Here is a 25,519-nt window from a genome sequence, read left to right as displayed (position 1 = left end):
CTCTAACTATGTGTCCACTCACCCTGCCTGGTCTTGCATGCATGGCTGCCATGTAATAGCCTCAGGCAAACAAGCAAAGCACCTAGAAACTGGCTCCACTGTTTTTTGTTAAGTATTGATTATGATTTTATTCCACTCTCCTTGCATTCTCGATAGAAAGGTAGATACTGTATGAAATCCAAATAAAGAGCTGAATAAAAAGACAAAAATGTAACAATGTTGACGCATGTTTTCAAGTGTTGCATAAGACGGGTGACATGGGCACTGATGCTGAGATAATTAGATATAGTATGCATCACTCAATCCTAGTAAAGCAGAACCAGCATCAAAGACACACTTAATACTGTATAAAACAGCACCACTACAGGAGAGTTCATAGTAGCCTACATTCTTTAGCAGTGAGCAGTGTGATTGACTGCAGAATATTTGAAGCTAAAGTGCCTATAACAGGTTTCGTTACTATTATATTTTGCCGCTGGCATTGCTCTTTTCTTTTCCTGTCACTTTAAAATCACATTATGTCACAAAAGAGGAGCAAGAGGGAGAATAGTCCCTCTGTTATTTGCTCATATGTTTGATGCTCATTATTCAGTCTGTGTGTACAAAATCTCTGTTATAATGGAAACAGTATTTTATAAAGATGTAGATTTTTGCCCAAATGTCCTCAGAATATTTGTGTTGTATCTCCATAGACTGACAGGTTCAAGTACTGATCACATCTGACTACGATGACACAAATACTACAGTACACACCCTCATTATATTATTTTAGTTATTGCTGTTTTGTGTAACTTATCTTATGCTTACTTTCTGATCCTATGTTTGCTTGTGCTAATTTCTGTGGATTACATGACTTGCATTTTCTTGTAATGCAAACTGAGATGAGATTCATTTTGTAAGCCTCAAGGGTTTTATTTTTTAAATATGACCTGCACAATCTCCCTCTCTCCTTTTATCGCTGTTTCTGTTGCTTTGTTTTACATTGCAAAATAAATAGATGTATAAATAAAAAAAATAGATGAATATATAAAGATGAACCATGAACTCTTCAGTGGTTCCAGACAGAGAAAGAAAGAAAAACATTTCTGTTACACAACACTATGTTTTATTTTTTTGGTAATTGTTTGCTTGGTTTTTGTGAAATACTGTAGTGGAAACTTCCCCGCCTCAAATTTTTTACGATCCTTCTTCTGGAATAGTCTAATCTAATTTGACACCAGTGGTGGAAAGTAACTGAGTACATTTACTCAAGTGCTGCACTTAAGTACAATTTCGAGGTACTTTTACCTCAGGTAAGTATTTCCATTCTCTGTTACATTCTACTTTTCACTCCACTACATTTATGTGATTACATTTATTATTTTGCAGATGCAGACTAATTGTACAGTATATGATACTATAGCAGTATTATGGATAAGATAAGATGATCTCCAAGGTGAAATTTACAAGCTACCCAGCAGTATATATAGTAAAAACAATAGCTCCACCTTTTCCACTTGCTACATTCAAGTATGATGTATCAAAACATCAATGATCATAATTGAAATATATAATATACATTATTATGAGATGGTCCATTCTGCATCATGAGTAGGCTACTTTTACTTTTTCTACTTTAAGGGGCAGTATGGAATTTTGGAGAAGAAATTCAAACTCAGGATTGTAATATTTACAATACTAATGAGGTAATAATACAAACTCAGAAATATGTATTTTTTCCATAATTGAGTAAACAAGCTGTTCTCAGAGGAAAATAAGGTCCCCAGAACACTGTTTGAAGCTAGAAAGGTGGCAGGGTCCGCCACATATAGACAAAGTCAAACAGTATGAAATTGTGTTGTCCTTTAAGGTCAGTTTGTTCATTCAGTTTATTCAGTCTGGGAAATGAAGAGAGTTTCTTAATTAAAAGATGTATAATAAATATGTATTGCACTTGTCTTGGTTAAAAATAAAACACAGCAGCATTTTATTGCACTTAACCAGATATATTGCAGTGTCATTTACTTTTAACATAGTATGTTTGCACTGTGGTATTCTTACTTTTGCTTGAGAAAAGATTGAAACACTTCCTTCACTTTTTTTCTGTTGACACAAGTCAAAAAGGTTTGGAACCTCTGCTGTGGTCGCCTAACCCAGCAAAGTATTCAAATTACGAGTTACCGTGAATGCACCATAAGTGGGCGGAGCCAGTGTGGACCAATAGAATGCAGCAGGCAGAGACACGTTGAATATTTCCTACAACAGACATGTCAGCCTCCAGTGTTAAGAAAACTGCACACACATCTGTGATTTAATTCAACATTATTGTACTAAACTCCACGATGGTAAGTTTACTGTTAGACTATCGTTCATGTCCCTTTCTGTTCAGCTTTACGTTAAACTCAACTCGCTGTTAGCTAGTAGATTAGCTCACTGCTAGCTGACAGCGGCTCCTCGGTTCCATCTCGGCTGTCACCACAATAATTATCTACGTTAACGTTATAAACTCTGTCAGCCTGCTCTCTGTCAGGCTTCTTACTTCTCTTGTGTTGTCCCAGGTTGTCTCTGACTCCCAGTCCTCCGACACAGGGACAATCCTTCGTGTCAGAGGGCCGCTAGAGCTCAAATGTCAGCTGGACAGCACAGATGGTACGTTCACGGATGTTTTACTCCAATATGGATGGAGTCAGATGATGTTTAAAGGGATCCCAGCAACACTTTAACTGTACTAGCATGATTAATGTGCCTATTTTGATCACAGGGTTTACTTTCCTTGCTGCTGTGTGTTCTTCTCTGATGCTGCATCATTTATTTATTACTAAATGGGAGGTACATTAGAGGAAATCCTCCTTCCTACTACCTGCAGGACCATAGTCAGGTTTCTAGAAATACTGTGGTCAAGAGTCCAAAATCCCTCAGTGCATCCCGAACCCAGTCTAAGAAAACAATTAAACCAATAAACACACGTTCTTTATATGTTTAGCTGCTAGAATAATGTTTTAGTAAATGTTATTTACCTAAAGGATTGCCTCTGTGTAGTAATGTAATATTTGTGGAGGAAATCCCATTATTTTAATTTGCTTGTTTGGCCTTAAAGGGGCACTATGTAGTTTTGGAGAAGAAATTCAAACTCCGATTTTTAATAGGTACAATATCAATGAGCTAATAACACATCTCAGATAATTTTGTCCATAACTGAATAAAGAAGCTGTTCTCAGAGGAAAATAAGGTCCCTGGGATACTGTTTGAGGCTAGAAAGGTGGCAGGGTCCGCCACATATAAACAAAGTAAAACAGTATGAAATGGTGTTGTCCTTTAAGGTCAGTTTTTTTTTTTTTTTTTTACTTTATTCAGTCATGAACACAGAGATAGTTTCTTTATTTAGTTTGTTTAAACATTAAAATTTAAGAATTTTAACTCATATAAATACGTGAATAAGACTTTAAAATCCCATTATGTTCAATTTAAATATGATTGTAGAATGTAAAGTAGTCCACAAGATGTTAAAATTCCCCAAACAAAACCAAGGACCTGAGTATTGTGTCCACTTTCGTAGCTACGGGCCCCCTTCATGGTGGTCATTTAACGTAAAAATCTTGGTGCAGAGCATGGACACTGAGGAAAGAAAGATCGCAAAGACAATTAGCCAAAGATTCTAACTCTGCTTATAAAGATAGATTAATGTTGATTGAGTACAGTGCAGATAATAGGATGTGCGCTGGTGTTTTAAAATTGGCTAAATAAATAAAATACATGAAAATTACATATGGCAGCAAGAGTCATATAACATCAGTCAGGTGTAATTTAAAAGTATTTAAGAGTGTTATTATAAATCACTAATATTGTCTTTTCTTCTTTTTATAGTACCATTCATGCACAAAGTCATCTCGAGAACATTCGAGACGCTTCACTCTCAGGTGAAATCTGAATCCTGTGTTCTCACAGTCTGTGACAGTCCTGTTATTATTTGGCCAAACAGAGGTGTTCATGCAACACCTGATGAAATAACTCCAAACACACTGTGTGAAGACTTACAACAATGGATACAGTAGGTTCACCCTGTTAAGATATTTTCTATATTGTTGGAAATCCTTGGCTGAGTTGTGATAAAGTTTTTGTTTATTTCAGGACCGATGGACAAGAGAGCGCAGGCAAGAGATCTGCAAAAAAGAAAAGCAAAAAAAGTTCATCAGTGGTAGGTACATGTTTTGTATGTGAAGATTGTATGTGTATTGTCATTTTTTGTATTATTCTGAACTAATATGAGAATGAAAAGTATTTTTTGTCCTTTCTCTGCCACAGCATCCTAGCAGTCTTTTGCATTTTTAGATAAACAGAAGTGAGGCTGCAACAATTAGTCATTGTCAGTTAATCATTTTTTTAATTAATTAACTAATGTATTGTTTTCTACAACATCTGAAAAAAAGCAAAAAATGCCCTTTACATTTTCCCTGAGCCCAGTGTGATGTCTGCCTCACTGCAATCAATCTGACACACTGCAGATTGATTAGTTTATACAATATCTGTCTTGCTTTGTCCAACTAAAGGTCCAAAACCTAAAGATATTCAATTTACTGTTACAGAATAAAAAAAACAGATACTCATATATGGGAATCTAGAAGCAGTGAAATCCTTTCTTGCATGTTTGATTAATGTAAATTCCCATTTGTCATTCAGAGCATCATAAACCTTCGACTGATGATGGAGGCGACAAAGACTGGCCCGCTTCCACCCCCGATCCTCAGCAGAACCATCCAGAAATCCCACTTCCTCTCTACAACTCTTCCCATGGACTGTGTGATCCGCACCGCCTGCAACGACACAATCAAAGAGTATGTCTCACCTTAAAACATTAGATTTGTTCTTACCAGCCAAATTCACCACCAGCCATGAACATGAATAGTTCTGCTCACTGTGAAATATTTTTATCTGTCGTTGTAGTGCCTTTGAGCGTCTGGTGGAGGCGCTGACTCATCAGCTGTGTGAGATGGAGAAAGTGATCCTGCAGCACATGAAGGGGACGACGCTGCTGGTACCTGAACCGCTTCACTTCCTCCTGCCAGAGCCCAAAGGACTCGTGACCGTGGTTTACCCTGCAGGAGTGCCTGACAGCCAACTAGAGACACAACGTAAGGTAAGGACAACAAATCCCAAATAAAGGCAGCCAACATGTAGCCCCCTGACATTGAATTTGATTTGTTATGATCTCTCAAAAAACATGTAGCACAGAGATTGATATTTGTTTATCCAACAGGCAGTGGATCCAATTCATTGTGCAAGAAACATGCATTATCTTTGCTTGACACCTGACTTATTTTAAAATGTTATTTTACACAAAATCTCTGTCTTTTTAGGAACTGCATCAACAGTTTGAGCTGCTAGATGACTGGCCCTATTTCAGAAGAGCCAATGCGTACCACTTTCCCAATGAGCCCTACAGAGATGGTTACCTCCGAAACCCTCACCTGGTCCTTACACATCCCACTCTGGACAATGGAAGGGTACGGCTAACCACCAAATTAAATGTCCCATATTGTAGAAAGTGAGATTTCCATGTCTTTTTTTGATTATAAAGTAGGTCTAGGTGCTTCATAAATACTGTGAAAGAATGAAAATGCTCAATCAGAAATGCATAAAGCCCGTATTCAGAAATTGTGCCTTTAAACAAGCCATCAGGACTTCAGCAAGATTGTGAAGTCACAACTTTACAGTCACTGCCCTCAGCCAAGCCCACGACATGGCTGTGGTTGCAAAAACACCAGCAGAGCTATGTGGAAGGCGCTGCCTGCTCGGGTCTGTGAGAGACCAATCTGACCAATCAGTGCAGACCGGGCTTTTCGAGAAAGGGACCTTAAAGCAACTGGCGCAAAAACTGATAGTTCAGACAGAGAGTGAATAGAGGTGCTGCAGCAATGAACAGTTTCAGAAAAATAATGTGTTTTTCGGACATAAAAGCATGTAAACATTTTCTAGTAGAATGAACCTGTATGAACCTGAAAATTAGCATAATTTGGGGCCTTTAAAGTCTTTCAGTCCCTCTCTTTCTAGCTCCGCTTTCAAAGATAGATACTGAGATGTACTTTGTGAGGATTAGTAACCTTGAAATGTCTTTCTCAAGGTGTACTTGGTCCAGGGGATCTACAGCTACCACCACTACATGCAGGACCACATGGATGATAATGGCTGGGGCTGTGCTTATCGCTCCCTCCAGACCATCTGCTCCTGGTTCGAGCAGCAAGGCTACACAGAGCAGCCTGTGCCCACACACAAGGAGATCCAACAGGTACAGAACAGTGGTGGTGGTTCTGTAGATATGATGCACTGTATAACAGTCACAATACTATATTAATGTCCAATTCTCTCCTCTCCAGGCTTTGGTGGATGTTGGAGACAAACAGAAGTCTTTTGTTGGATCACGACAGTGGATCGGATCCATCGAGGTTCAGGCTGTTCTGAATCAGCTGCTCGAGGTCACCTCCAAGATCATGTTTGTGAGGTGTGTTGTATGTTGCCTGTGGAGAGCACCTTGTGTGATGATGGTGTACATATTGTTTGGGTTTAACTGAAGATGAATGTTTCTACTCTGCAGTCAAGGCTCTGAGTTGGCCTCCAAAGGAAGAGAACTGGCAAACCACTTCCTTACTGAAGGGACTCCTGTCATGATTGGTACTTTTCTTCCATATTTTTCAAGCATTTTTGTCTTTTAATTCACCACAATTAACAACATTTGTGTAGTTTTACATAATACTTAGTACTTAGGAGGTTTTCCCCCAGATGAATGCAGGGGTTGTCTTCATGTTACTTTTGTCTGTCTGTAGGAGGGGGAGTTTTAGCTCACACTATTCTTGGGGTAGCATGGAGCGAGACCACCGGGCAGATCCGCTATCTCATCTTAGATCCACACTACACCGGAGCAGAGGACTTACAGGTTATCACAGACAAGGTAACTGTAATAAACACCTGCATTTCTCTCTGTAAAGTATACATTTTTATGGCCTGCACAGTGCTGAATGTATGTTTGTTTGTTGTCTTTTTCAGGGCTGGTGCGGCTGGAAAGGACCAGATTTTTGGGATCAGACTGCGTATTATAATCTGTGTCTGCCTCAGAGACCAAAGACCATCTGAGCTCTCACAGCCTTTCAGACACACATCATTTGGCATTTAAAAAGCATCTACAAATGTGGTTGTTTTATAGAAATGCACTCAATGTGGCAAATTTTAGTAATTTTTGTAATAATGTTAAATGTTAATGTTCAGCTTGGTCAAATCCTGCATAAATTATTGTCTTAGCAATAAAGGCAACTACAAATGGATGTAATTCTGTGCTGAAAAGAGAAATTGAACATATCATGTACTGAACTTTCTGTACTTACCATTATTTAATGACAAATCTGCTGAAATGTGGATACTAAATAGGCTCATTTCATTCAGAAATACAATGCACCAAGGTCAACACAGTCTTCTTGTTGCTTTATATAACCGGTAGACAAACTAACCCACCAGCCTCTGATATATAACATGGCCTTTTAACCCTTCTGCTGGATTACATTGAGACCTGCTGTAGAGGACCTTTTCTACTGTATAACATGGCCAGTTTTGCAAGTAATTAAACTGTACAGTATACTGTATTTTACAGTGTCCTCAATTTTCCTTCTTTCTGTATTCAAATGTATAAAAGTTACAGACTGTAACTGAAATTATTGATATATATGTAAGTTGATGAACAGAAAACAAATCGTAATTGTTTTGGCCATTTTTCAAAAAACAAACAAAAAAAAAAGCCAAATATTCTCCAGTAGACTCCAGGTGCTCAGATTATGAGGATTTTATACTTTTTTTTTGCAGTAAATTTAATTTTTTTGGGCTTTAGACTGCTGATCAGATAAAACAAGAGATTTGAAGACCTCAACTTTGGCTTTGCCAAATTTTCTACCTATTTTATAACATTTTATAAACAGTATTAGTTGCAGCTCTATTACAGACAAACAAATAACACAGGTCCAACCAGCCACCTAAATATAGCTGATCTTTTTTTATCAAGATCCATGAGTTATTCTGTGAGAAAACAAAAATGTCCTATGTCACAGTGTTAAAGAAAGAGGAAAAAGCCACACCAAAAGTTAATGGGGTCTATTCTAGGCTGAGACCCATCCTCTGTTCAAGTTTGGTGGAAATCTGTTCAGTAGTTTTTGTAATACTGCTGACAAACCAACAAATGAACATGGGTGACAACATGGCCTACTAGGCGGAGGTAATTATGAGCAGAGAAAGAGAAATTTAGCCTCATTCATATGCATTTTGTAATATACATACTATATATTTGCTACTGAATAAATTACAGTGAAATTACACTAATCCTCATTTTGCTGTGGACCCCCTGGAAACATTTCAAGGACCCCCAGGCGCCCCTTGTTCCCACTCTGAGAACTGCTTGTAGAGAAGAAGCCGTCTGATCTATAATGATCCCTCTGACGAAGCCCATTATTGGAAAACAATCACTGCCTGTAATTGAGTTTTCACAACCAGTCAGTTGTCAGAGTCAAATGGATGCTTTTCTCATCTCACCAGTAGGCGTAATAAAATGTGAATTTTCTTTAAAATCTTGAGAGCTCAGACTGCTGAAACGTATTGTCCCTCTCATCCATGGCCTGATTGTGTAAGCATGAGACTGCGACAGAAATACCCCCATTCAATTCCCATCTCTACCCATCCTGCATTGGCATGTAAATTCTATGACAGTGACCAGACACAGGTTCATACTATAGATTCACCCTCGTCCTATTGTCCCAGGACATTGGTATTTCATTTGTGTGTGTCACTTCTAGGTCTAACAATGTTATTAAGAGAGAGCCCGTGACAAATTGCAATGTCAGGGGACGCGCCTTCAGATAATCCCCTTTCTTGTTAATGAGTATGCACTAGGGGGAGCAGTTACTTTGGCATAAAAGATCCCCAAGAAAAACTACATTGACCTCATGTCTATTCCTCTGCCAGTTCTAATTCTGGATATGTCTAAGTAGTTTAAAGACAAATCACTTTTTATTGGTTTCTCTGTAAACTCAAGACAGAAGCTAATGCACTTTGCATATAGTGCTGACAAGGTGCTCATTAGTCAAGAATAAGTCAAAATATAAAACTTAATAAATTATATTCCTTCAATAGAAAAAATAGACTAACAAACAAACAGTTGTTCAGCTGACTCACCAGTCGTGTGTATCATAATGCATGTGTACTCGTGTATAACCTATCAAATTAACTTCAATATTGCAGTTTATAATTGAAAACCTGCAGTCATGTGTACATTCAAGATTTACATAAGAATCTATTTTCATTTAATTCAACCTTCTGTTCAAAACTTGGATCTTTTTATTTTTCTCAGATAAGGTACATCTTTAAAAGATATTACTGATTTAAATAGGGAGTGAATAGTATAGGGAAAAAATAAAATCCTAAATCAAGGCCCACTCGCTTGTATGCAGCTTTCCCAACTGCATTTCTGTAGCGGATGAATGGTTGTAAATGGAGCTTGAGTATAAATTATTTAATTTTAATTTTTTGTTAAAGTACTTACACAATATTTGTAAATTTAACGAGACGGAAAAGAGATATTGAGTATTTTTAACATGACGCTTTAGGTGTTATTGTTGTTGTCGAGTTGCTTTTACGCACGAGACTACGGCAGAGCTCAACAGCGCAGCCACCGTTGTCAGGAAGTGACGTTGCATAGTTACTAGGTACTGTCACGCTCACAGCAGACAGCTGCAGCTATGGGGCCCGCTAACGGAGGTTTTAATTTGAACCGCTAATTCAGCTTGCTCGTCTTCCCAGCAGGAAAACACCCTCTCTAAAGAAGTTCACACAGCTGTTCTTCTTCTGAAACATCTTATCTCATCGTGTGACCCTCCGCCAGGTAAGAAATTGTAGCCATACAGCTAGTTAAAGTTAGCTAACCTACACGTACAGTTGGACCATGTTATGCTAGCTATCAGTTTGAATGCACACCACCTTAAAAGATGCTGTTTTGCCTGTTTTATATTGTAAATGTATACTTTTCCTGCAGCCATTGGTTTCCATTAGTCGTCATGGTTTGTAAAACAGTGTTCCTGCAACCTACTTGAGATGTGTCATCTATCACCGAGAGCATCTGTATCAAGTTTGAATACATGTTTGCCAGTATTACATTATTTTATGTGGTGACGCAGACTATAAGCACAGCTTGAAAAGTCGAAACTGATACCTCACAAAATCATGTCACAAAGATAAATGCTAGAGCCTGACCGACTTGATGGTCGATATTATCAGCTGATATTGGCCTGAAAAAGATATATCGATGTAGAAACTCTTATTTTCAGAGATTATGCAGAAAAAGAGGCTTGGGGTCATTTATGATTATTAAATTCCCAGAAGTGTTTACTATTTCAGTGCATAGATTTTATTTAAGTATTGTTAAACTCTAAAATATCCTCCCTTCATTACATATATTTGTCACAAATGTTTGATAACCACATTTGAGGGATCATTGTAAAAAAAATGCGTGAATATCAATATTGGAATTTTTGACTCCCTAATATCAGCTAAAACATCGCGTCCCAAAAATGAGTATTAGTCGCACTCAATAATGCAGACGTGATTTGTTGTTTGATGTTGTATGGATGTGATGTCAAATGTATGTAATTTGTAGAAACATTAATTATTTGATCTTTAAACTATCAAACATCTCACTAAATCTTACACTGCCTTACAGGTTCAGTGTGATCGGGAAGACTGCCATGTTCAACCCCAGTGATCTCGAAGGCGAAGTGGATCATTCGTTTTTCGATAGTGATTGTGATGATAGCAGCGTCAGCAGAGATGGAGGGAAAAAGATAGAGAAAGACAAGCAAAGCAAACCAGGACAAGAGTGGCTACATGCAAAACAGACTAAAAATACAAAAGGGGCTTGGTCCCCGAGGACGGATGGGACACAAAAACACCTGAAGTCAGTCGAGAACAACAGCAGCAGCAGAGCAGAAAGGAAAGAGAACGCCTGTCATTCAAACGAGGAAGAGCGGCGCAGGGCGTCCAGCATATCTGTTTTGTGTACATCAGATAAAGTCATCAATAATAGTAGTGATGGCGAGGAAGACTTTCATTTGCACTCGAAAATGTCTAAGGGAACATTTATGGCTTTGTCGGCTGAGGCCAGAGAGGCAGATGATAAGGATGTATACAGCCAGAGTCCAAATGAGTCTGAGGATGAATCCTTATCGTCCAATGACAAACACTCCAAAGGGAGAAATAAACAAACTCCTAAAAAACGGATAAGAAGTCGGTACAACCGAAGTCCATCCCCGACTTCAACTGAGGCCAGCATGGATGCAGACTCAGAGAGCTCCTGTAGCAGCAGCAACAGGAGAAGCAGTTTAGACTCCCCCACCCTTCCCAGGCCCAACAAGTCTTCTTTGTCCCCTGGAGGGAGACGGATCCCAGTGGGCTCAGCAGGAACTAGGGATGTGCCTGCCAGCCAAAAAGAGGAATCAGATGATACAATCACAGATGTGAGCCCCCTCTCCTCTCCTGACTACAGCCTTCTCCAGTCACTTGACCTGAACCGCACAGAGGCTGAAGAGGGAAGCCTTAAAGAGCAGCAGCAGCAGCAGGAGGAGAGTGTGCCCTCCAGTGGCCTTCGCACTTTACATCAGGATGAGGACTCGGATCTGGATGAAGATGAGTGTATGTAAACTTTTGCCCTTCTTGTCTGTTAGTTATGTTTGTTATGCTCTTGACTTTTAGGGCTGCAACCAATGATTATTTTAATTATCGGTTATTCTGGGGATTATTTTCACGATTAAACAAATAATCATTTGGTACATAAAATGTAAAAAAATTGCAAAAAAAGATCATCACAATTTCACAGAGCTGAAAGTGACGTCTTCAGATTGCTTCGTTTGTCCAACAAACAGTCCAAAACCCAAGTACACTTCATTTAATATGATAAATGACAAATAAAAGAAGCAAATCTTTCCATTTAATAAGCTGGAACCAGTAAATGTTAACATTTTTGCTTGAAAAATGGCTGGTACCAGTGGTACCCAACCTTTTTTGCATGTGAACCCTTAAAATTCAACAGTATCTACTCATGACAAAGCATCACAAGTTGGGGCCTGATGTGAGTTTTGAGCAGTTCACAGAAAGAGTAAATATTCTATCTCAAATACTCTGATTTGAAGGAGATTTGAAGACTGAAGTATTTTGTATTTTACAAGAAAAAATAGAGTGCAATGGTGAGACATTTGTAAGACATGACAATAACATAACATTGCAAACAAAGTCTTTGTCTTCTTCCAAAATTTTATATAATCATCCACCCTCGAGGCAGGAGAAAAGTCAGTTCTTAGACACATTGTGATTCTCCCTTGAAGTATTATGTCTCGATGCAGAAAAGTCAGTAATTGTAAATTGATGGACGTTCTAAGCTACTTCTTGAGTTTTGGTGAGGATGGCTGAGAGTGAGCAAAAAAAAAGAAGTAAATCCATCTGTTTATTTTATATATGGATCATTACGAATGTGCTATGTTTTGAAAGTAGCAGTCGCACTAAGAAAATTGTGTTTAAAAATACACATTTTGATGCATCAAGATGCATTTATGTTTGTTTTTTAAAACGCTTCTATTTATTTTTTATTTTTATTTTCTAAACGGAGTTGAATCAAATCTTGAGGTGCACAGATATTTCCACCCCTAATCCATCTACAAGAACTCATAAGAAATGTCGAGTATTTTACTAAAAAGTGTACCCCTTAAATCATCGTACCGTATAGGCATTCTATATTGAGGGATAAGACATTAATCAACTTCATCTTTAGTGTCACTTGAATCATGTAACAAACAGACTTTTCTCTTGAGGGAGACCAGTAAACCTGCATGTTTCTATAGCTACAGGTGATGTACTTGAACACTATTGTGCACACAGAGATTGTCGACTTTTCCCCCCCAACGCTCTTCGCTCCATTTTTGAGACAATAAGTTTGTAATGTAGGTTTGCACCAAACATCAACAGATATTTCCTTACATAACAGAAAATTTGTGCTGCTGAGCATGTTGAATATTACACTTTAACCTGATAATAAGATATCAATTAAATATACAAAATTAAGAATTCAGCTCACTTATTCTGGAATATCCATTTAAGTTATAAATGCTGGCATCACAAGGTTTAGGGATATGTTTTTTTTTTAAATATATTTTCCCATATTTTAGTGGTATTCATAAACAATCATATCCACCACACTTGGTTCAATCTAAAAAAAAGAATAATTTAAACATTGCATCAAACACAGTAACTCACAGATTGAAGATACTGTAACAAGTGTCCTTTTCACCTATCAGACTCTCTCAGTTCCATGAGCCAGCTTGGAGATAAACTGGTCTCCCACGGTCCCGGAGGAAGAAACAGGAAGAACTACTCATTCACCAACGACGAGGTCCGATCCATAGATCATGAGAACCAGCGACTTCTTCGGGTACTTTCACGTCTTTCTCCAGGGCCACGACCAGGAAGTAAAGCGGGCAAAAAAGCCCACATGACCAGCAACTCACCACTCAATCGTCTGTCTCACAGTGCGCTCAACAGGCAACGGGAACAGCAACGCATCGAGAGGGAGAACCTGGTGAGTTTGGCCTCCTGTGTAGATCGATACTCATGGTGCATAGGAATTCCTGTCACTCTAATTCTCTGCTTTAAACATCGACAAGCATCTTTTAACAGGTTAAGAAGCAGTCTTAATTTAGTACTAATGCCTTTTTATGATCTACATAAGCACACAAGGCCATCAGCAAGAAGATTCTGTCTGTTTCCAGGTGGGATTGAAAAGAGTAAAAACAATTTTTATAGCAAGTGCAGATCAATTGAGGGATCTCACAGCTGTTTAAAAAAAGAAAAAATAGTATTAAAAATAAATTGTCTCTCTTTTACTCACTTCCAAATCAAAGCACATGTTCCTTGTAGCTGCTTTAACTTAATTGTTTCTCCGGTCAATGTTATCAACGTGTAACTCGTGTCTAAGTGATTCCTATGCTTAAGCCCTATGTCATCCATCCATAGAGTCCAAGTCAAACCTTCAGCTGAGACCTTTGCCACATGGCATTTATTTCTGTGACTCTCTCTATATTGAGCCGTAAACAAGGGCAAAGTACTAATTAATCTCAAAATAAATCTATTCATTTGCTGCTGTAAAAAACTGTTAATTGATTTAGCAGCAGGTGGTAGGTAAATTTGGGGCTGATGTGTCTCTAGAAGAGTTTCCAGATTTCTCATTTGCATGATTATGTAATTAATCATCTAAACTTGCACTGAAGTACATAGCTGCTGCTGGCTCTTTGAATATTCTGATCTCTTGGTCTGTCGATGAGAATATACTGTATGCCAAAACATTTCTATATTGGCTGTTGTTGTTTCTTTTTGATAACGCCACACTTTCATCTCTTTTATTGTATCATTAGATATTTTTACGTTTACATATTTACATTTTCTGGCAATAAATGTACTTTAAAAGTGCAAGTAAATGTAGATTATACAAATATTTACATGTAAGTATACTGTATATTATGGGTCGACCGATTATCTGATCCGATATTCACGGAATCAGTGTTTTGTTTAATCTGATTGCTGTTAGAATAAATTAATTTACTATGTAGTGCTTTGGCTCTGATACAGCATGCAATCTGCAGATTAACTAAAGTTATCAAATAAATGAGTAAAAGTACAATATTTGTCTACTAAATGTATTGGAGTTTAAGTATAAAGTAGCAGAAAATGGAAATACTCAAGGAAAGTACATCTGCCTTAAGACTGTACTTGAGTACAGTACTTGTGTAAATGTAAATAATGATATTTCATTACTGCTTTTAGATATTTGCTTTATATTGGTATTGCCTTATATATTTTTTTTATTTATCAACAAAAAAAGATGCATTCAGTTGTCTTGACTCACTAGTCAGTTTCTGCATCAGTGATTTTCTCTAACACATGTCAGTTTATTAACACTCTTAAATTGTTTTTAATCAACCAGAATGTAATTTCCTGGAAGAATCTGCAGGTTAAGTAGTTTCAGGTAATCACTCATAATTGTCACGATGAAAAAGTGATTAACATATTTTTTAGCCTGTGTGGTTTCCTACAGTTATATCACTTATTGTTTTAGAAGCTATTTCCCTCTAAAGTAGATTTATTGATGGACACTAGTTTGAGAGGTACTAGTAAGTAACAGTGCCCCCCCTGAAAGCAGACACGGATGGACTTGGACAGATGGCAGCAGGTGGCAGGCCTGCAGCAGCGCCACAGAGTGACATTATGAGACAGGTCGGCATCTGCAGCTTTAGCCTCTCACCCCGTATATTAACTCTGCTTGACCACTTCACAATAGAAACACAGGGCGAACAAAGCAGCTGTGTTGACTGATGAAATTATAACACTACCGCAAAGATTCATTGTCTCCTCTGACAGGTGTTTTAGCTGTTGACAGTAAAATTGCATTCCTTTCTTCACTGATATCATCACATATGTTTGTTGTTATTGCTGATTAGAGATCTTACATTGATCCTGATTGTTGTTTTTTATGAGGGAATGTGTTTCAGTCATTTCCAGAACAGACTGTTCTCTCTCTTGAGTCAATCTCTCTACGTTTTCAGGGGGTGCTTTTCTGTGCCTCCTCTATTCTTAGAGTGAAGTAACTGAATCTGCCGTGTGATCAGTATATCCACCCCACACATCACACATGTAAGACACCCCGTAAATCCTGCACAAGTAGAGCTACAACTCTGTATTTCAAGATCGGTCAATTACACATTAAATATACATTTTCCATCAAATAAGTGATGTTAATATGGCGGGATAGATTTATTTTGAAGAGATTTTAAACCACTCATACGTTGGAAATGCAGTAGGTGACCAGTCTGACTGGAAATAGAAGTGTGCAGTGTCTTTTTATGACCTCAGGAGCACTTGTGAACTTTAGTAGAACAGTCTCTTGACTGTGGAGCTTTTTGCCTGTTGCGTCGCTTCATGAGGAGTTTCTGCTTACTGATGCGTTTCTGCACAGCATGCCATGTGGGTGTGTGACTGCATGTATGACATTCAGCAACTTGCCTACACTGTTTTGCCTCATAATGTTTGGTTGTGTTTGCTGTGAAGGAGCAGATGTTTCTCTATTTTCATAATCTAACTTTTTGTAGAATGAGGACTATCTGTTCCAATCAAATATGTGTTTATTTTATCAATGTTACAAGCACTTCTTAAATGTTATGAAGTGTTATATGTTTTGTGGGTTTAAAGACAATAAAATTCAGCAAATGGTTTAATAAATGAAATGCTAGAAAGGACTTCATTATTCACATAAAACTCTGCAATTGAGCCTTGCTGCGTTAAGAGTACATATTATGAAGCACTTCAAATTCAAATTGATGGATGGCTCACTCATTTGCCGGGTGGGAGACACGCACCTGTCTTAACGGGGCAATCTAGCAGCAATCTAACAGCACTGTACATTACATTACATTTAAACAACCACAATAACAAGAAATGTACTTTGGGTCTAACACAATTACAGTAAATTACTTAAGTCATTCCAAAAAAACAGATGGATATTATGTATCTGCATTCGCGTGCTGTTTGGTCGTGTAAATTTTAATCTGATGTGTCAGTTTATTGAAATAAAGAGTGATGACGTCATGAAAAGTGTAATTTGAAAACCTCAATCGAAGCTTTGAATGTAAAAAAAGACCTACCGACATCGTTCCGAGCTAATATGACTGATCATGTCAATAATGCACGTTATGTTGGCTTTAACAATGTGCCAGGACAATAAGCATTTGTAGTATGTTTGTAAGCATTACTTACCAGGTAAAACGTGTAATTCTGATTCTTTCAGGCTTTTCTTAAGAGGCTGGAGTCCGTCAAGCCTACACCTGGTCTAAAGCGCTCAGAACAACTGGCAGACTACCAGCGACAAGTTGGATACCAGGGAGCTCCTTCGTACCCGGTCTGTGTGTCCACCGCTAAGAAAGGGAGGTCTGCCAGCAAGACACCCTCAGGTAACATACACGTTTTAAATCATTTATATCCTCTCAACAGTATGACAACTGGTAATTGAACACTTGCTCATCCAAACATTTTTAGAAAAATATTAAAATGATAAACACGTGCCTTCTTCTGGGGGCTGGGAGATTATGTCTTTAAGACAAACCCTTTTGAGAGGTAGCTGCAAAGCATAAAAGCACCTGTGTTCCATGTGATGATTAATTGTGGTAAATAAAGAGGATCAGCACACTGCGATGCTCCTCTCAGACTGAAGGCTGCAGATTTATCACACACGACTGTCTGACCTGCTGCCGTCAGATGGCTGCAGAGATTAAATTAACAGAAGACTTTCAGACTGTTAAAAGCAGCTGTGGATGACTGATAGTGGCAAGACTCACCCATTCATTTATGTGTGTTAAGCCTATTTAAATGTTATTTGAAATAATGTACTTGTTGAATAGTTTTTCTAGTCAAAACTTTCAATATTATTTTGTGATTGATGTCAAACTTCCTGTCGTTGCTGGGCTCAACAGTCCAAATTTAAATAATTAGCTAACAGTACAACTTGTATGTAAGTTAGTTTTTCTTCTCAATGGACTTTTTAAAAAAAGTATGTTAGGTCTTTAATGTTATTATAAAGCGGTGAATATGTAATTGTGAAATATCTCTTTGTTGTCCACACCAGCAGGTCCCAGGCCGGTCAGCTCTGCCCACCACAGCTCCGCTTCCACCACCAGTGATTCAGCCAACAAATCCGTTCCAAGGTCAAAAAAACTGAGTGCAGCCCGACCAGCCTGGTGCTGAGAACACTGCTGTTTTAAAGAAGCACATCGCTGGCTCCCTTTAGTGGCATCTGTTGGTGTCTGTTCATCACTAAAGGTTAGGTTTGGAAGGTACTGAGCTGAAAAAAAATTGACTTCATCAACAAACTAGTCATTTGTGTTGTCGTGCTTATACAATATAAACAAGATGGATTGTTTTCCGCTCTTTGTTGCTGAAATATAGCAAATGACGCTCAGAGCTATTGTAATGCATTTGAAATCAGTTCAACTGTGGCTTCTAAATAATGCAGTAACTCTTCACAGCAGTTAGCTCGCTGTATTTTTGCACAACATATTGCCTATTCTTCAAAAGCCATGATGACAAAATAAGCAATTAGTTGTTTATTATTTCAGTGAGTGTTTCCGGTAAGTCTGCAAATCTTGATTTGCTTTCATTTGTTGCCCTTCCTGACATTTGTACAATTAATGATGCAAGAGAGAATTATGTTTGTAAACGATGAGAAATAAATATATTTGAAATATTATTTTGGTGTTCTTGTTATTTTGTTCCTTCTTTTTTTTGGGGACTTTAAATAGAAAATCTTTGTCTGATCTCTTCATTCCTAGAAACATACTTGTACCAATTGAGCACATGCCACAGTTGGTACAAAGGATAGGTTGTATTTAGGGGAGTTTTTATATGAAACTGCTCCATATATTTCATGGGACTTTGAATATTTTGCACATTTCTTAAAATGCTGTCTTACAAGCCCCTCAGGTACTTTATATTTCAGATCAGTGTGAAGTGAAAATCAGGATGGAATTCCTGGATGTCATTTCCCAATTTAAAGATTTTCTCTGAAGATATTTTGACATGTTGAGAATGAGAGGAATGGTGGCTGGATTCCAATTAGCTGCTTCAGTTTCAGGGTCCTGTTGTGCAGGCTATCTCACTGTGTCATTCATGACTTACCACAACACTTGACAGAGCAGTCAAGTGTCAAAATGTCTGCCGGGAAAAGTTGCCTGTTTGACTGCAGGTGACAGGTTGCCACGACAACAGGACATGCATCAGAAAGACTGGACTGTAAGACTAATAAATCTTTATTCTTAATAAAATAATGTGCGTGGTGGGACACATGGGTCAGAGTGGTCACAACATAACAACACATGGGCCTCGGCAACTGCTTCACAAACTGACTAACATGAGGAGCATATGACGGGTAGTGATGTCATCCTTTGCATCACCATCATCACATCTTCACTGCAACACTGGCTGGACTTTTTTTGACACGTCGTAGATGGGATATATATACAGATTTCTGAGGAGGCATGGTGACCCGGGTCAGGTGTAGACCTACCAGAGGGGTGCATGCCCACATTTTAATACACCACAAGCTGTTATCACTCGATCACATGACTTAAGACTTAAACAACGTGAAGGGTTTCCTTCGGGGACTGGGAGATGAGAAAGTTTATTATGTGAACTTCTTGATCTCGTCGTACAGCACCAACACAAAGGCACCGCCCATGCCTCTGATCACGTTGGACCAGGCACCCTTGAAGAAGGCTTTTCCTCCCTCGTCCTTGAGGATCTTCCTCCAGCAGTCGATTGTGCCCTTGTACATGATGTCAGCTGTGGAGATGGAGACAGGGATGGTGATGCGTAATGCTCGTGAATGCACGCGTAAAATACGCAATCTGTGCCAAACAATAAGAACGTGATGAGTGACGCTCACCTCCTTTGCGTCCAGACTGCATCATCATACGACGTCTGACGGTGTCGAAGGGGTATGAGATGATGCCAGCTGCGGCGGTGACAGTCTGGGCGATCATCCAGGTGATGACGATGTGCGTGTTCTTGGGGTCTGGCAGCATACCTGGATGAAGAAGGAGGTAAGTCATGAGAAAACACATAAACTCACGTTAAAAACATGTAAGGCACATCGAGCAGGTGTGCGCACCTTTAGCCGTGTCGAAGCATCCGAAGTAGGCCGCTCTGTAGATGATGATACCCTGCACTGACACGTTGAATCCGAGGTAAAGACCCTTGATGCCATCGGTTTTGAAGATCTTGGTGAGGCAGTTTCCAAGACCGGTGAACTCTCTCTCGGCTGCGCCTTTGCCGATGTCGGCAGCGAGTCTTGTCCTGGCGAAGTCCAGAGGATACACGAAGCAGAGGGAGGTGGCACCAGCGGCACCGCCAGATGCCAGATTACCAGCGAAGTAGCGCCAGAACTGTGTTTTTTGATCCACACCACCGAGGAAGATCCTCTTGTACTTGTCTTTGAAGGCGAAGTTGAGGGCTTGAGTGGGGAAGTAACGGATCACGTTGGCCAGGTTGCCTCTCCAGAAGGAGATGAAGCCCTGTTCCTTTGGGATCCTGACCACACAGTCCATGATTCCCTTGTACTGCATCTCTGCGGTGATCTGTTTGCTGGCATGCTGGACCTGTAAACAAAGACAGTGAAAACCCATAAAAAGGACGCATATAGCAATCCAAAAAAGTGATTAATTCTCTTGTAAAACGTTCTGGGAGGGGACAGAAGATATATATATTTTTATTCAATTTTATTAACTTGTATTTTTCGTGTGTGATATTTTCCTGCCAGGCATAGCTGTGTGTGATCGCACTCTACATGCACACTCCTGTCACTTGAGAATCAGCTGTGTATTAGATTACAGGCTTCGAGTTAAATTTAGAAATTCAATTTCACTAAATATTACTGCGGTCATCTGTTATACTGGAGTAACAATTAGCTAAAGAAACGCACCAGTAGCTCATAAACCTGTATTACGGCCATTTTATTGATAGGCTGCGTATTAGGACCTTCTCATGATTGTCATCATAGCCGGTGCGTAAAACCATCTCCACGTTGACGCAGGACCTCTCACTTGCCCCTTGACATTACGCACCAAGCATTCTGAACTGACACACTGCACATTTGAACCTTTTTTACTCCAGATTTACGTTTGAGTGTTTGGTTAATCAGTAACCCAACTTTTACGCACACTTTACGCACAAAGCGGTAATCATGCGGCCATGCTTTGCTCAATTATTTTACCTGCAGCAACAACTTGACCCTCTCAATGGGAGCGACAGCTGTTTTGGAGATGGCAGCGGCGATACCACCGGCCAAAAAGTCCTTCATGAAACTAATCACTGCGTCCGACATGGTTGCAGTTTTGAGACCCTTGACTGTTCCAAAAATCTGACCAAGGTCCTCAAGGAAACCCAACGCCCCTTCAAGTGGACGAGGCCCCCTCCATCCGCCCTAATATATAGGCGACATTTATCGCGAGAGTTTTGAGTGATGGATTTGCATTTTGTCGAACAGATTAACGAGGCTGAATAAATATCCGAGGTTGAAGTTCAAGACATGCGCCATGTTCCTTAAGTCAAGAGTGGGCCAAGCCGGGGACGTTTAAAGGACACAATATTTGTAATATGATTGTTATTAACACACAGATTTATTAGTAATCTGATCTAATCCTGATCATGATCAAGTCTTTTACCTTAAATCCTGCTGCTCTCAGCCCTCTCATCCATAATCCAAACATTCACTTATGGGACAATTGAGTTTCCAAACCCTTAAAATAAAGACAGCAGTTCCCTGGAGTGTTTCTTAAATTGGTTTAATCGTGGGACACGTTTTTCAATCATCCTACAGCGTGTAAAGCATTTAAAACATCTCACAGTGTCAGTGCAAACAGTATGACCCTGACAGACACAGGTAAAATGATTTATTATGTCTCATTATGTTCACACATGAATGTGCATTTAGGCTGCTCAAGACAATGCACAAATGAAGGCCTTTGTTCATTAGATTGAGGGGGGTGTCACTTTAGGTTGAAGTACAGCATGTTGATTGTGGGTCAGAGGTCAGATGGATGGGGAACATTTTTCTAATAAAAGGAAAATACAAGAAGAAAGCATTCAGTTAAAACACCACACATAAATGACTGTTATCTTATTTTATATCATTTTATTTCAGACTGGCCTTTTCCTCTCAGCTCACTGTCACTTTTGCTGCACATTCATTTTTGGCACCTGTTGAAACCCTCGTCAAGTTCGAGGTAGGACGGAGGGTAAATACAGAGATGACTGTTTTTCTTTCAAAATAAGATGCCACCCAACAGCGACAACGTGGCTTTGGTCGATTTTGCTGTGAAATATCGTACCGGAAATGTAATTTTGGCTGACTTGACATGTGGGATGGCACAAGTGCACCGTGCGCGCAGTTCTGACACGGAAAAAGCAACACGATCCAAAGCGGTGTGATCCAAAACGAAGCCAAGTTGGCTGGAGAGACATTGGACATAACGTACTACAGCTCCCAGTCCAACAGAGGGGATGGATGCCAGGACGACTTCATTCATATAACTACAAAACTAAGGCTTTCAATAGGCTGTCAATGAAATATTGCATTAACAAGTTCCAAGATAACATTTTTTAAATCGTAGGCATTTAAAATTGAGCGTCTTTACAAACAAAATACGTCTCAAAATCATTATATCAGAGTCTGATGTAAGATATTTTTAAAATAAAAAATCAAGCTTAATGATATCTCAAAGACTTTTTTAATGAAACTGAAATGAAAATATAATAAAAAAGCTTTTGAGGTTTGATCCACTCGGTGTTCTCCTCAGGACTGAACCACACCATGACCACTGGGTGGCGCTGCTTGACTGAGTTGATTCAAAGGCAAGTTTAAAAAATGTCAGGATGCTTCATGAAAGGATAGTATCAAACATATGTGTCATTAACACTGGAGACATCTCACAGCACTTTGTGAAATGATCAATTTTACATACTATAATTAGTTAAAAATGTGATTAAAAAAAGCATGCACCAAGAAATTAACTAAAAAATGAGATTAAATTCATTTTGATGCAGTTATTTTCCTGCTGTAATTATCTACTCTGACCTCATACAATGCTGTTTTTCATCTGAACCCTTATGTCCCCACCACCTTTTAACACAAAGTGATGCCCTTGATATCAAACCAGTAACAAGTACTGATAAAATATCGCTAATAATAATAACAATAATACAGAGTATGTGAACTCACACACTGAAGCTTACTCTGACTGTGGTTCTCCATCTCTCTGCTGCTGTGTTGTTCTCCCTTTACCAGCCAGTGGGTGGCACTAGAGAGCTGGGTTACATTAAAGGGCATCACCAACATCCCCTGAGTGCAAATGTGGTACCCAGTGAAACAGGTGCTTTTCCTCCTTTACTCAACACTCCACTTACAACAATACAAATAATGCACTACTTTACTTGTTTCCCCACAGGGAGATATTGTGAAGTAGCCCCCAGCGGCGAGGTCAGAGGTCGGGCTCAGCTGCATGGCTGCATCCTCAGAGCTGGTTAACAATTCAGCATCTTGTTCACTTCAATACTCCGTGTTAGGCAGATGCTTGCTGACACAGGGGCTTGCACCTGCTTTTAGGCAGTCGGCGATTTCTTTTGTTTTTGTTTCACTGAACATACATTTACTCAACACTTGGCAAGGCCAATTGACATCTTTCTCTCATAAAGCATCTTTTTTTCTGAGCTGAAAGGGATTGCTTGATTTCATGCTAAACAGTCAATAGTTATAATTAAGATCATTCATGTTTTGGCAACGTGAATTTTTCTCAAATTCTCCGGATTGTCATTAAAATTAATATGATTATAATCTGTAGAATAACCAATTATTAGCAATGATGTACTGAGGGAGTTTAGTATCAGCAATCATTTTTGTAAAACTTTAAAATTGGTCGATCAATTGTCAATTAAATTAATCCCAAAGTATTTTGAAAACTGGTTTTAGTATTTTTTTAAGAAAAAACTTAATATTGTAGCTTTGTAAATATTAATATTTCCTGGTTTCTTTACTGCTTTATGACAGTAAACAAAATATCTTTGGGTTGTGGACAAAACAAGGCATTTGAGGACGTCATCTTGGGCTTTGGGAAATACTGATCAACATTTTTTACCATTTTCTGACTTTTTTATAGACCAAACAACTAATTGATTAATCTAGAAAATATCGACAGACGAATTAAAAATGAAAATAATCTTTTGTGCAGGCCTTAAAAACTCACCAACACTCACTCATGTAGATTAGGCAGAGTTTTTTAGACAACACGTCATCTGGATCAAATTTCCCTCTTGTATTTTTTCAAGAAAACAGCTTTAATTCTGTGTTTCGTGCTGTCGACACTCTTTTTGTAGTATTATTTAAATCTGATCTAGATTTACGAAAGTCGTTGCTCAGTAACCTCGGATTGAGGGAGGGGTCGTTGAGGGGGTGAGGGGCTTGGATTTGCATTTTGAGTATGAAGAGCTGCAGGTGTCAGACAGTTAGACCCCCCGCCACTCACATAAACACGCACACACGCATACACAAAGCCGTTACGCGCAGCTCCAACATCAATACAGTCACTGATTTTATCTGTTAAGAAGCAACTGTGACGAGCATCTTTTTATGCCTCTGGTCCCCTACTGTCTCAGACCTGAGGTCTCAGACCAGTAGAGGCTGAAAGATAATAGAGATTATGAATGTCAGACAGGGTTAAAACCACAGATATTAGGGTCAAAACTCACCAGCATGGAGCCACTGGTTGCTTCTGACTGCAGCATGAGATTTAGACTGAATTTCTGGTGAGGATTTCATTCTGCTATGAACAAATTTAAACTAAGAGGCAAACTCAGAAAGAGACGAGTTAAGTTTAGATTTGCATTGATGCAGCACAGCTTTGTCTCCTCTGTATAATTCCTTAAAACAAGAGTTTGAACTTTTAATCAAACCATATGTCTACTTACTACTACTACTTACTTTTTAAAAAATGTTCTCTCTGAAAGCGTAGAATAGTGCACCCTATATTGTTTATTCAAATCTTTGTATTTGTCTGTTTGTTATTTTGTTCTGCTATTCTATGATTTTGTTATTGCCCAAAATAAACAATGTATAAGTACAAACTTAAAATAAGATACATTGCCCATGCTCACTTTAATGAAGACTCATGTCAGGAAGGATCAATTTATTGCTGGTTTTAGTCTTTGAATTGGATTTGAAGACAAAAAATATATGAAATAATGCCACTGTAACCTTTAACAGACACTACAAGGTTTGATAAACAGGATTGAACATTTTAATCCCAAAAGTTGAAAAGTAATCTCTGAGCTCACCTCCCGTCAGTAAACACAATACTTATGTAGAAATTTAGAGGATGTATCATCCAAGTAAACTCTGCGTACTTCATATTAAATTGTGTGTTTCTGATATATACAATTATACAAGCAGCAATATCCAGCACAGAACAACAGGGCTGTATGTCAACAAAAGCTAAGCTCCCTTCTAAAAGAAGATCATATTAGCTGTTTATTCCCTCACAGTGCTCAATCCCATGAGTCTCCTGTTTAAAGTCACAACGTTAGTACAATCCTCTCGCCTCAGATCCAACAGGCTGGGATGCACACTGAGCTGACTTAGAAACTGAGCTCTCCAGGGCTCAGGGGGAAGGAGATTATTTAAGTGTTTCCCCTCTTTCTCTTTGGTGCCATTATTGGCTGTTGGCCTGTTTTCATTAACGCTAAAGAGGCTGACTGGGGACATTATGAATGAGAAGCACATGTGTGTGAGTCTGTGCGTCAAAGAGAGAGGAAGGGAGACAGCGTCATGCAGCTGATGTTTCTCACCCGCAGTCAGGGCAGTGCCCATGGCAGAGCAGCC

At 38.9% G+C, this 25,519-nt stretch overlaps 3 protein-coding genes across 4 annotated transcripts; 2 read left to right on the top strand and 1 right to left on the bottom strand.

The window, feature by feature from the left end:
- Positions 1 to 2,215: 2,215 nt before the first annotated feature.
- Positions 2,216 to 7,607, top strand: ufsp2 (ufm1-specific peptidase 2). Its single transcript, XM_073463256.1, has 12 exons — positions 2,216 to 2,324; positions 2,538 to 2,628; positions 3,844 to 4,027; positions 4,108 to 4,174; positions 4,657 to 4,811; positions 4,921 to 5,113; positions 5,334 to 5,480; positions 6,098 to 6,262; positions 6,351 to 6,475; positions 6,569 to 6,645; positions 6,798 to 6,922; positions 7,018 to 7,607. Exons 1-12 carry the CDS (start codon positions 2,322 to 2,324, stop codon positions 7,102 to 7,104), a joined length of 1,419 nt encoding a protein of 472 aa, XP_073319357.1. The 5' UTR covers positions 2,216 to 2,321; the 3' UTR covers positions 7,105 to 7,607.
- A 2,104-nt stretch (positions 7,608 to 9,711) lies between these two features.
- Positions 9,712 to 18,340, top strand: cfap97 (cilia and flagella associated protein 97). Of its 2 annotated transcripts, none has more exons than XM_073469107.1 (5): positions 9,712 to 9,889; positions 10,724 to 11,691; positions 13,347 to 13,627; positions 16,886 to 17,048; positions 17,723 to 18,340. In XM_073469107.1, exons 2-5 carry the CDS (start codon positions 10,749 to 10,751, stop codon positions 17,836 to 17,838), a joined length of 1,503 nt encoding a protein of 500 aa, XP_073325208.1. In that variant the 5' UTR covers positions 9,712 to 9,889; positions 10,724 to 10,748; the 3' UTR covers positions 17,839 to 18,340. The 2 variants fall into 2 exon arrangements, with proteins under 2 accessions (XP_073325208.1, XP_073325200.1); XM_073469099.1 differs by having other exon boundaries at positions 17,720 to 18,340.
- Positions 18,341 to 18,881: 541 nt separating this feature from the next.
- On the bottom strand, positions 18,882 to 21,042 carry slc25a4 (solute carrier family 25 member 4). Its single transcript, XM_073463175.1, has 4 exons — positions 20,861 to 21,042; positions 19,760 to 20,246; positions 19,535 to 19,675; positions 18,882 to 19,431 (listed from the first exon to the last, which is right to left on the bottom strand). The coding sequence occupies exons 1-4, from the start codon at positions 20,969 to 20,971 to the stop codon at positions 19,274 to 19,276; spliced, it is 897 nt and encodes a 298-aa protein (XP_073319276.1). The 5' UTR covers positions 20,972 to 21,042; the 3' UTR covers positions 18,882 to 19,273.
- Positions 21,043 to 25,519: the final 4,477 nt, after the last annotated feature.

This window comes from Pagrus major, chromosome 1 (assembly GCF_040436345.1).
Source record: "Pagrus major chromosome 1, Pma_NU_1.0".
Taxonomy (NCBI): Eukaryota; Metazoa; Chordata; class Actinopteri; order Spariformes; family Sparidae; genus Pagrus; species Pagrus major.
Note: the sequence above shows the minus strand (reverse complement) of the source record. Positions and strands in the feature narration are given on the sequence as shown.

Bases quoted from the DNA above. Each gene is read 5' to 3' on its own strand.
- ufsp2 (XM_073463256.1), top strand. The intron at 4,175-4,656 runs GTAGGTACATGT...TTTGTCATTCAG, and splicing joins GCAAAAAAAGTTCATCAGTG to AGCATCATAAACCTTCGACT. The intron at 6,263-6,350 runs GTACAGAACAGT...TCTCCTCTCCAG, and splicing joins CACACAAGGAGATCCAACAG to GCTTTGGTGGATGTTGGAGA.
- slc25a4 (XM_073463175.1), bottom strand. From the start codon at position 20,971: ATGTCGGACGCAGTGATTAGTTTCATGAAGGACTTTTTGGCCGGTGGT. The intron at 20,247-20,860 runs GTAAAATAATTG...CTTTGTTTACAG, and splicing joins GGGTCAAGTTGTTGCTGCAG to GTCCAGCATGCCAGCAAACA. The intron at 19,432-19,534 runs GTGAGCGTCACT...CCATCTCCACAG, and splicing joins GCAGTCTGGACGCAAAGGAG to CTGACATCATGTACAAGGGC.
- cfap97 (XM_073469099.1), top strand. From the start codon at position 10,749: ATGTTCAACCCCAGTGATCTCGAAGGCGAAGTGGATCATTCGTTTTTC. The intron at 13,628-16,885 runs GTGAGTTTGGCC...TGATTCTTTCAG, and splicing joins GCATCGAGAGGGAGAACCTG to GCTTTTCTTAAGAGGCTGGA. The intron at 17,049-17,719 runs GTAACATACACG...TGTCCACACCAG, and splicing joins TGCCAGCAAGACACCCTCAG to CAGGTCCCAGGCCGGTCAGC.